The sequence below is a fragment of the Trichophyton verrucosum genome (assembly GCF_000151505.1).
Source record: "Trichophyton verrucosum HKI 0517 chromosome Unknown contig00103_1.f1.exp, whole genome shotgun sequence".
Lineage (NCBI taxonomy): Eukaryota > Fungi > Ascomycota > Eurotiomycetes > Onygenales > Arthrodermataceae > Trichophyton > Trichophyton verrucosum.
The window spans coordinates 4266-15225 of record NW_003315570.1 but is presented as its reverse complement, the minus strand read 5'-3'; the positions used below and the strand labels follow the sequence as shown (position 1 = coordinate 15225).

Genomic DNA, 10960 nt, shown 5'->3' with positions numbered 1-10960 from the left:
TTTTCCTTTCTTTCTTTCTTTTTTGGGTTATCTTTGGGCGCCGGGACCTTCAGGTCAATATCTCCTCGTCCTCACCCTTCCGCCATTCCGGTGCCTATAAGGGGTACCTAATCTTACTCAAGCAATCTTTTCCCCTGGCACTTCTTTAAAGCATTCGACATCCCTATTTTCACTCATCCACTAGCATAAGAACAGATATTGGCCTCGGCACTACTGGAATCTGCTCATTTCCATCCGCCCGATCTGTAACTAAGAAGTTGAAGCATCCGAGAACAGAATAGCACTACACTGGCGGAGGGGTATCATGTGCTGCTCGACACCCGAGTAGTGTCTAATTTCAACTAGTTATTGGCTGTATCTGGACCAAAATGACCCTGGTGATTACCCAGAGCAGGACAGCGCGAATAGGTTCGGAAGATTGATGGGAATGAAACCAAACAGGAAAGCTTCTGTGTCTGACGCATTAGTTAGTTGATTACCGAGATAACCAGGCTAATTGGCCCCCATTAATTATTAAAGTCAGGCATTAACAGGGCCCATTTTATGCATATTTATAATAATGTACCTGGGTCGTACAGAGTATAGCTGTTGAGGCCGTTTCAGCTTGACGTCGTACAGGGATATAACAAGAAGACAACCTTATTAACGAATTAATAACTAGCTACGGAGTATAGGCATGAAGTTAAGTTAGATATATTTTCTTGCTCCTTTTCCGCTCTTCTACCATTTCTGCAAGGGCGTAGTCACTCATTACTCCATAACATTAGATCCTGAAAGCATGTCTCCAATCGAAAGTCTACAAGGACTTTCTCATAGTCTCGATCTGCTTCAGGACGGCCGATCGGCTGGTGCCGCCGATAGCAGACTTAAGCTCAACGGATTTCTCGTAGTTGAACACCTCTAGAACATCATCACCAAGTCGCTCATCAACACTCTTGAACTGAGCAAGTGTCAGCTTATCCATGGGGACGTTCTCCTTTTCTGCCAACGCAACAACGCGGCCCGAGATGTGGTGGGTTTCTCGGAATGGGACTCCCTTTCGAACCAAGTACTCGGCAAGATCAGTAGCAAGCATGTCGGGGCTGAGAGCAGCGAGCATCTTCTCAGGGAACACAGTGAGGGTTGCGAGGACACGGGTAGCAATCAGGATGCTATCCTTGATGGTCTTCATGCTTTCGATCATTGGCTGAACGCTCTCCTGTAGATCTTTGTTATAAGTAGATGGGATGCCCTTGATAGTCATTGTTAGGCCAGCCATGCTACCAAATAGTCGTGCCGATTTGCCACGAAGAAGTTCAAGAGAATCGCCTGTGTGCCATTAGTAGATGCGCTATGATAACAACCGCTCATTCAAACGGTATGAGCAAGTGCTTACAGTTCTTCTTTTGTGGCATTAGCGAGCTGCCGGTGGTGTAAGCGTCGGATAGCCTGACGAAACCAAACTCCGTCGTGCTATGGATGATCAAATCTTCACTCCAGCGAGACAAGTGCAGCATCAGTGTTGAGGCCCACTGTAGAGCCTCGAGTATGAAATCTCGGTCTCCAACACCGGCCATGCTGTTCAAAATCAGTCCCTCAAAACCAAGCTCTTCGGCCATGGCGACCCTGTCAATTCCAAAGGCATTTCCAGCAAGAGCACCGCATCCGAGAGGACACTTGTTGACGTGTTTTATCACCTCACGGAGACGTTCGAGGTCGCCTAGGAAGGCAGAGCCGTAGCTAAGCATCCAATGACTCCATCTTACAGGCTATACAAGAAATATTAGCTCTGAACCGCTAGGTGCAAGTGTACGGAGGTGTCATACCTGTCCACGCTGAAGATGGGTATATCCAGGCATTAAATAGTCGATGTCCAAAGCAGCACGATCCGTCAGAATGGTGAGCAGCTCAACGAGGAACTTTTCAGCTTCACGCAGCTCGTCCCGAAGCCACATCCGCAAATCAGTAGCGACCTGATCGTTTCGGCTTCGACCACTATCAAGCTACCCATTAGCCTTTTTTTACTGCCTCCTCTGCGAAGATCGTGGTATCAAATACCTACGTATGAAGCTTGCCCGCAATATCCTTCCCAATAATCTCACCCAACCGACGCTCATTGGCAGTGTGAATATCTTCATCTACACCATGCTGAATGACGAATTTATCGTCCTTCCATTCCTGAAGGACCTGGTTCAATCCCTTTTCAATGGCAGCGAACTCCTCCTGTGTGAGAATGCCGGTCCCAACGTTGGCGCGGGCAAAGGCGATAGAACCTTTGATGTCTTGGGCATAAAAGGCCTTGTCGAAGTTGATTGATTCGTTGTAGGTGACCATCAACGGGTCGAGTTCGCCTGTTTGCCGTCCGAACAGTCAGTATCAATGTCTACAGTAGATAGCACCCCGTATTGATGTATAGAAGATCACTCCGGGGTAACTAAGGGACGTGGGGAGGTCGGCTGCGCTGCTTCTTTAACTCACCGGAGAATCTTCCACCCCAGAGCTTGGTTGCCTTCTGTGCTGATGCCATGGTTACTGCTTCTCGCGCGGAGTATGAGTGTCAATTGATCGCTTAATGAATGCTTCCCCGAGCCCGCGCAGCCTGGCTGGCTCTTATATCCTCCTCTGCTGGTCGTCGTACTTTGTGGAGGGACGCCCTTCTGATGACTTGGCTCCACCGCGCTGGCGACGGCTAAGGCGATTTTTCTTATTGGGCGCTAGTTGGATCGAGAATTAGGTAATAACGAGATATAAAACACTTCTTCTTCTTCTTCTTCTTCTTCTTCCTGCTAAGGGGAAGCTGTCGACGGCCGGGTCAAGTGAAGGGCGTAGAGCCAGATAGATGGATGTTGAAGCAAAGGCGTACTCTCATTTAGTGACAACTAACTAGTTATTGACACTGACATCTACTCTAATTAGCTACTTCGGTAATATATGTACTCGAAATCACCAGCTGGTATCTAGATCACAGCTTGACCTGGCCGGCATTGAGCTTCTCCCAGTCCTTCTTCTCGAACGGCACATACGTCTTCCCTCTAAGCCAGTAAAGCAGGTCCTTGCTGTTCTTGCTCTCGAGGACATTGGGGTCAACGCCCTCTGCACGCAGAGAGGTCTTCTGCTGCTTGTTGTTACCCGTCGTCTCCAGCGCGCGGGTGATGCGGAGGAACAGAGGAGCAGCATACTTCGGGAGGTTCGCGGTGACATGCTCGCCCAGGGAGGAGAGGAAAGCCGCCGACGGCTCCAGCTTTTCTGCATCAGGGTCGACTCCTTCCATGATCAGGGCGGCACAGCCAGCACGGCCTTCGTGGTGAGGCAGTAGCACGCCGTAGACGTTCGTCTCGTGGACCTGCGGGTGTGACCCGAGGACTTCAGCAACCTCGTTGGTGGATACGTTCTCTCCTCGCCATCTGAAGGTATCGCCGATGCGGTCGGAGAAATACCATCGTCCCTCGGCGTCATAACGGATGACATCACCAGTGCGGAACCAGGCGTCGCCTTTCTTCAGGACATCTCGTAGGACCTTGGTGTTACTGGCATTGGGGTTGTTGAAGTATCCTTGGAACTTATCCTTGATATTTGCCGCATCCAGGGCATATAGGAGCTCTCCCGGCTCACCTCGGGGCACCCGGTGGCACAGTCCCGTCTTTGGGTCTCGCCATGGCAGTTCCGTGTCATGGTCGAGCTTGACGATGGCGGCAGAGGTACCGAGAATCAGGTCGGCAATCAGGCCAGACCGTCCGATGGATCTAGCAGTGAAGCTGTTGGACGAAAGATTCCATAGTCCAGAGGTCGACTCGGTAGCCGAATAAAGCTCGCCTATCGTTGGGATTCCGAACCGCTCCTTGACTTTGTCCCAGACATCGGGTCGTAGTCCGTTGCCATATGCCAGCCGAACGTTGTGCTTCTTGTCGAGATCTTCGCCAGTCTCGGGGTCCTTTTGGGCTGGAGTGGCTAGGAGATAGCGCATGGTTTCTCCAACATACTGCACGATCGTGGCATTACTACCTCGGACATCATCCCAGAAATGAGAGGCAGAGAACTTGTGGCCAATACAAAGAGTGGTCCCACTAGCTAAACAAGCGAAGAATCCTAGGACTGCAGCTGTCGAGTGATAGAGTGGCATACACTAGTTTGATATCGTTAGACTCAGCTAGCCACTAGGTAAAGACAACATACCGTGTAAACGCGATCAGATTTCGAGAATCCCAACCATTTAGAAACAAATGTTCCCGCGAGAAGGAGTTTGGCCCAGGGGAGGATGGCCGCCTTGGGCATGCCAGTGGTACCGCTTGTATAAATGAGAATTCCAGCATCAGACCGCGCTTGACCCTGCCGATCCGTATCTGGAGCTCTCCAAGGTTCTCTCTGCAAGATCTTGGCCTGCAAGCTCTCGTCATGGAACACCACCTCCACGGCACCTCCCTTTTCCCTGAAGTCTGGAGCTCCTAGCTTCTCAACCATTTCTGGGGGAACAGCATGTCTGACCTCGCTGTCTACTAGAAGCAATCTAGCAGTAGACACCTTGACGCAATGCGCCAACGGAGCAGCCGTGAGGTTATAGTTGATGAACGCCGGAAGGGCACCAATACTCCATAATCCCATCCAGACAAACACGAAAGTGGCCGAGTTCATGAAGTCCATTGCAACGACCTCTCCCGCCTTGACATTGTGAACGTTCCTGAACCAGTTTCCGTATCTAAGGGCGATGTCGTAAGTCTGCCGGTACGTCCACTCTTTGCCCTGGTACACGATAAAGACCTCCTTTGCCTTCTTGGGGTCCAGGGCGAATTCCTCCAGCAGGTAGAAGTGATTCCACTTGTTGCTCCGGTCTTTGAGGGCTCCTCGTATGAGTGCTCGCACATATCTTGTTATCAGCCCCAGGTCATGGGATATGGCTAGCTTCGCGTTCAGGTAGGCGAATATCGCAACAGCAGCTGGACCAGCCACTGATAGGGGCATATCTGGTAGATCTGGGAGTCCTGCTCTCAAGAAGCGCAAAAACGAATTAGCCCACTGCTAAGCTGATAGACGATAACTAACGAGGACACCGCGGTGGTTCCATACCTGCCATGGATGCCATGCTGCCTATCTTCTCAAGGACGCTCATGGCTGCCAGATGATGCGAAAGAGGAGCTCCGTCTGAAACTTGGTAGTTATATCTATGCGCAAAAGGCTCACACAGTGGCAAGGCCGCGCAGCAAGGTAGTTCACCTAACTATCGAATAGCTCGCCCTCGTCCGGTACCTGATCTCGATCCTCCCTGTCCCAGCTGTCGTCGATGAGCGATCTCCCGGCCGCAGAGACCATGGTCCAACGATATGAGACGACGCGGGACGGGGCCGATCGGGAATAATATATGTCAAGAGACCGAGTATGGGGAAAAGGGGAAGACGCGGCGGGCGGCGGACTGGTTGAGGCCTCTCGGTGGCAGCGAGAAAGAAGCGGCGGCAGCGCGTGAAGGGACGAACCTCGGCAAAAGTCATTCAGGGGGCGCTGATCCGCGCAGCTGGTTACATTTTAGGGGGCGGAGGCAGAGAGAGAGGACAGGACGCAGCAGGCCGCGAGAAGGCGTGAGAAGAAGGGCCTGCTGCTGGCTGCTGCTGGCTGCTGCAACTCGGCTTCGTCGCAGCGAGGGACAAGATCTCCCAGTACTGGGGCAGCAGCGGCATGTGAAGGGGGTTTGGCCAGGGATAGTTATACGAACGCCCAGCATGCAGGACGAAAGGGCCGATAACTATACTGACAATATTAACAACCATAGACGGCGGATGCTGCAGACATGCCGGTTTATCATTCACTAAAGGACTGGTACTACGACTGTAAGAGACCCCGAGCCGCCGTTGACTGCTACTACTACTGCTTCATGAAGCATTATCAAACGCAGGGAGATATCGAGATATGCCTACCAAAGGCACTATAGAATAGTTATTGGCCTCAAGGATAGCCCCAGACAGATACGTTTTGTCAAGACGTGTGTCTAAAACGCTCAAAGAAACTCCCTAGGCGCAGGAGGAAGGCCATCTCATGATCCTGGGAAGACATCCATCACTGTGTTCCCCATGATTATTCTCAGTAGAACTTGAGGCCGTATATCATTCCATCAAGATATTGTCATCCAAAAAAACATTCCAGTTGAGTTTTGTTTGGACATCACCTGGTAGAGTCCGCGTCCAGCTCTCAGACGAAAAGACTCTAAACTCCCAATGGAAGCTCAAAAACGGGGGATCTTCTGTACAAAGGTGGCTCTGTTCCAGGTCACCATCGCTTATATAGTCCGTCATCAACCTCATCAAGGTATTGCCCTTCCGAACTTCTCATGGGTTCACTCGATTCATAGCGTAAACCTAGGTATACTCTGGGAAAGTATGCAAGTCCGTAGGATCTCGATTGACACGGATATAATACCAGGTCCGAGTTTATTCAACTTGTTTCCTTGATCGCTATAGGGAGAAGGTCTTTGTGCCAGTGCATAATGGAAGAATAACTGGCTTCACATTAGCCGAACCCACGGCACAGGCCCTGTCTTTGGCATCGTAACGTCTACAAGTGGTCCTTAGCCATGGCTTGTTGGTGAGCTGCCGAAGATCCCATATCCAGAGCAATTTTTAGATCCTGGCATGACATCCTAAGGACAGTGAATGCCTTATCATTGAGATCATGCAATTGGGTTCCATTCAGCATAGAGTCCTCCTTGGTACTCTCAGTCTCCGGAAGCCATAGCCGTAGACGCCCCTTGCCATGCCTGGGGTAAAATTCAGGGTATATAGAGCAGTGTATGCGGGAGCCTTGCCGGCACCAGGAGAACAAGCCGGACAGTAACCAGGAAGCCTGCAAGACCTCTGTCCAAGTGATACTCTCGAAGACAAGCAAAGAACAGCCCATTTTGATAACTCGGACCCCTCGGCCAACTTGCCGGGACTGAACCTGAGCTGAAGCCGAGCCCTTAAGCGACTTGAGGGATCCCAAGCCACGCTTGGTACCATGGGCAGCCATGCCGTTGCCATCTGATGCATCTCGGGAGTGGGAGAATTAACTAGTTACTTCAAACCTGCATGGCTCCGACAGCTGAGTTTCACAGCGGTAGAGGGTCACCCTTGCATGTTTCCGCACCTTTAAATTCTTTATTTAAATGTCTCGACCGACAGGCTGGATAGCTTGAGACGGTCTTCAGGGAAATGAGCAGTGGAACGGGGAAAAAGAAGCTGCAGTGGATGTCGATATCTTGTGTGCAAGGCAACTCCGTCTGACGCGTCTGGAACAGTAGTTAGCAGGTATAATTTCCTTTTGCTGGTGGGATGAAACATGCTGGAACGGCGAGAGATGGATCCTTGATGCTGGCTGGCACACTGAGACGCAGTTCGAGGGTATGTATGGCTATCAGCCACTTCCCAGCCCGTGGCAGCCTCAATCAATATGACCCGTCAATACAAGTCAATAATAATAATAAATGATGGATGTCTTTAGTAAGAGTGGATGAAACCGAAGAAGAAAAGTGGACGATGAGATTCAGCTAAAGTGAAAATTGAATTGATGCTGGCTATGTACACTCCCTTGCCTGTCAAAAACTATGTACATGAAAAAGGCGAAGAGATAATCAAAAAGTAGGACATTTCAAGCATGTCAAAACATGTATGAGATACTCCGTTATGCGTTAAATTTAGCAGTCAGCGGGCATGTCGAAGTTGTTGACACGGGTCTTGCCGTGCTTGTAGTTGGCACCAAGACCACGCTTGGAGAAGGCCTTCATGAGAGCACACTTGTTCTGGCCGTTGGTGAGGGCCTGGTCGGCATCGATGATGGCATCACGGGCCTGCATGAAGTTGGGGTTGCATGGCATGAGGGTCATTCCGTCGAGGACGAGCTTCATGGCAAGGTTGCGGCCGTCAGATGGAGCACCGTTGACGAACTTGGGCATGATGTTCTTGCTCATGCCGTGCTCATCGATCAAGTTCCACAAGACTTCGTAGAGGATGGTGGCCCAGACGGTACCAATGCCGTGGACCTCGTCCATGCCCTGCACATCAGCATAAGTGTAGGGGTTGGTCTGCATGTTGGTAGAGTATGGGTATTCACGGATACCGCCCTGCATGTTGGCGGCCCATTCACCCATGGTGTAGTCGGTGTCGTGGGTATCATCCTGCTTGAGACGGATGGCAGTGGCATAGAAGTCACCCCAGCCCTCACCCATACCACCGGCCTCGAGCTCAGTAAGGCAGTTAGAGTTGGCGGGACCACCGCAGAGACGGTTGGAAAGACCGTGAGTGTACTCGTGGATGACGATACCGGCCTCGAGGTCACCATCGCGGGATGGCTGGGCGGTAGTCCAGGTGTACATTCTCATGCGGCCGTTCTGGCCATCTGGGGGAGTAGCGAAGTTGGCGTTGTTGGTGCCAGAGCCGTCCTGGGCGTTGCAGATGGCGAAATCGTTGCCCTCACCTCCCTTGCCGTTGTTGTTCATCTGGAAGTTACCGGCCTCCTCAGTGAAACCGAGAGAGTAGAGAACGTCGTGGAAGGTGTTGGTGGTGTAGAAGAGCTGGGTGATAGCAAAGTCCTTGTACTGCTCTGGCTCCATCTGCTCGTTGTACTCGTAGACGAAGCTGAGCTCGGGGCTGTCTGGGCGGTAGTTGTTCTCCCACTGCTCGCCGCCGCTTGGGTTGTCCTGAGCAGCAATGTTGTTACCACGGGTGACGGTGTAGTCCATCTGGCCGTCTCCGTGCCAGGTGAATGGAGAGCCAGTGCCAGTGGTGTTCCATGGGTCCTTGATCATGGTGGGCTGGCCCTCAGTTGGGTCGTTGAGACCCCAGGCGAAGACCTTGTAGTCAGCAGAGGCAACGTAGTCGACAACGTTGTGGACAGTCTCGGTCTCCTTGGAGTCGACATAGGAGAGGAGCCAGTTGTCACCGACATCAGTCTCAACTCTCCAGGTGAGGTGGAGCTTGCCATCCTTCTGGATGTAGACAAGCTTGGCCATTGGGTCGGAGAGAGCACCAGAGGTACCCTCGAACTTGAAGGTCTCGGCCTCCTTCATTGGCATAGCCTTAGCGCTCTGTGGCTTGACTGGGAGCTTCAAGGTCTTGATAGCACCATGAAGGGCCTTGACGGGGTCAGAGAAGTCACGCTTAGTCAGTGGGTTGGTCTTAGGCATCTCTCCCTCGTAGAAGGAGTTTCCGAAGGTGAAGACCTTGCCATCACGTCCAATCTATAACGGTCCATTAGTATAATTACAGGGCCATTGATTGATGAATGTGAAAGAATATACTTACGTTGACGTTGAAGTCGGCGTTGTCAATATCAATGCCGTGGGCAGTCTGCTTGAAGTGGACATGGCCGATGCCGTTGGTGCCGATGTAGTGGTCCTTGACGGTGCGAAAGGTCATGTTGGGGAAAGTGCTCTTGACGAGCTTGGTGGCAGTAGCAACGTAGTCGTCATCCTTGGAGTAGGAGAAGGAGTGCACCATCTGGGAGGTGGCCTTGTGCTCGGAGTACTTGGCCATGGAGGCAAAGCGGTAAGGGTTGATATCAATGCCGCGAGGGCTGAGACCAGATTGTTGACGGGCTGGGAGACCAGCGACGCCCAAGGGCAAGGCTGCCGCGAGGCCAGCAAGCAAAAGTCCGTGCATAGTGTCTGTCTTCAGAGAATACCTGCTTCACTTGAAAGACCAAACAAGAAATAAGAGAGTGAAGGAAGGATGTGAAGGAGTCAGGCTTGTTGTCCGAGTGAGGAACTCTGGCTTGATTCTTCTGAGAGGACTTCGAGGGACATCTTCGACATCTTATATAGAACTCCTTCACCCTTGCTAATTCCCATTCAAGGCCTTATCATCTCTGCCGTGTCGGGTCTCTTGGTCTTGTGCCCGGGGTATGGTGGATGAGGATACGGTCCTGGGGTATAATTTTTTTTTTGCACTTTGGCCTTCCATGATGTTTCCTCGTGAGCTAGGCCAACTAGCATGCAGCCTAAGGAAGGCTTTCACTCGGCCAAGAGAGCTTGATTGTGCTGGACTGTGTCTGATTGTATGGTATGGGTGGAAGAATCCCCGCTCATCTCGGTCCGTGTCAAACCTCATTCATATCAGAAGGAGGCAAAGGAGTGAAGACGGAGCATAACTGATAACTGGCCTGCCCTTGTCCGCCAAGCAAGGGGAGATATTATACGGGGTTCCTTGCGCTTCCACTGGGGAGCTAACGCAGCTTCAGCCCCGTCGATCGTCTGAGTCGGTCATGCCGAGGCTTGTATATCGTCCTACCACAGACATCCTCCCGGCGCTGCTGGTTCTGCTGGTCCATATATCAAACATCAGACCCGTATCCTGGGAAATAATAGGTCACAGCCTAGCTCCATTCTTGTCCCGTCAAGCGTAGTGAGGTCCGAAAGGAACAGGTTTTGAGTAAGCAGGAGCTCATCGGTTCGCCAGTAATTGCAGTCATGCGGCCGGCGTTCTTTTGCCTCCGCCTAGCTTAATTGATGCCGGTGACGCTGTTGCTAATATGATGATAATAATGGCACAACAATTGCAGCCTGGATGTAACTGTCATTGGCAGACGTCCTCTGGCTCATCCGGGGTTGCAGTGTAGATCTCCGTAAGGGGGTCCTACAACAAGACATCGAAGACATATCGAGACAAGAAGACGTTCACCCGGCTGGGATCGGACGAGACACGCTCTGCCCTCTTCCTCTCAGCTTGCTTATCTCTCTCAGATGGCCTTTTCCATCCTTCACGACGCTGCTTGGTTGTTGCTTGCGGGGAAAGACATGCTGGTAGGATGATCGCTCCATGGGCGTCTCATCGCCTGCCCCTTCTGCGATGGCTCCCGCTCCACGAAGCATGCTAGTGTTTGAGGACGGCCAAAAGCCGGTGCTAAGCTTGCATGGTGCCTGAAAAAGCTTCAAAGGACGCAGTTCGAAGCCGTCTAAGCAGCATAGAGGCAGCAGTCGTTGCCAAAGAAGAGTCGCAGGTTGATGGTTTGACGTGAAGATCTGATG

General features: G+C 51.6%; 4 protein-coding genes across 4 annotated transcripts; all 4 read right to left on the bottom strand.

Annotated features, from left to right (window-relative positions):
* Positions 1 to 796: 796 nt before the first annotated feature.
* TRV_01240 (uncharacterized protein) lies at positions 797 to 2506 on the bottom strand (the record flags this gene model as incomplete). Its single annotated transcript, XM_003024555.1, has 5 exons — positions 797 to 1308; positions 1376 to 1748; positions 1806 to 1974; positions 2042 to 2330; positions 2458 to 2506. The coding sequence occupies 5 exons, from the start codon at positions 2504 to 2506 to the stop codon at positions 797 to 799; spliced, it is 1392 nt and encodes a 463-aa protein (XP_003024601.1).
* Positions 2507 to 2941: 435 nt separating this feature from the next.
* Positions 2942 to 5083, bottom strand: TRV_01239 (bifunctional fatty acid transporter/acyl-CoA synthetase (FAT1), putative; the record flags this gene model as incomplete). The annotated part of the gene is made up of 3 exons (XM_003024554.1): positions 2942 to 4102; positions 4153 to 4922; positions 5041 to 5083. The coding sequence occupies 3 exons, from the start codon at positions 5081 to 5083 to the stop codon at positions 2942 to 2944; spliced, it is 1974 nt and encodes a 657-aa protein (XP_003024600.1).
* Positions 5084 to 6516: 1433 nt separating this feature from the next.
* TRV_01238 (uncharacterized protein) lies at positions 6517 to 6969 on the bottom strand (the record flags this gene model as incomplete). The annotated part of the gene is made up of 1 exon (XM_003024553.1): positions 6517 to 6969. The coding sequence occupies one exon, from the start codon at positions 6967 to 6969 to the stop codon at positions 6517 to 6519; it is 453 nt and encodes a 150-aa protein (XP_003024599.1).
* Positions 6970 to 7633: 664 nt separating this feature from the next.
* TRV_01237 (uncharacterized protein) lies at positions 7634 to 9596 on the bottom strand (the record flags this gene model as incomplete). Its single annotated transcript, XM_003024552.1, has 2 exons — positions 7634 to 9175; positions 9240 to 9596. 2 exons carry the CDS (start codon positions 9594 to 9596, stop codon positions 7634 to 7636), a joined length of 1899 nt encoding a protein of 632 aa, XP_003024598.1.
* Positions 9597 to 10960: the final 1364 nt, after the last annotated feature.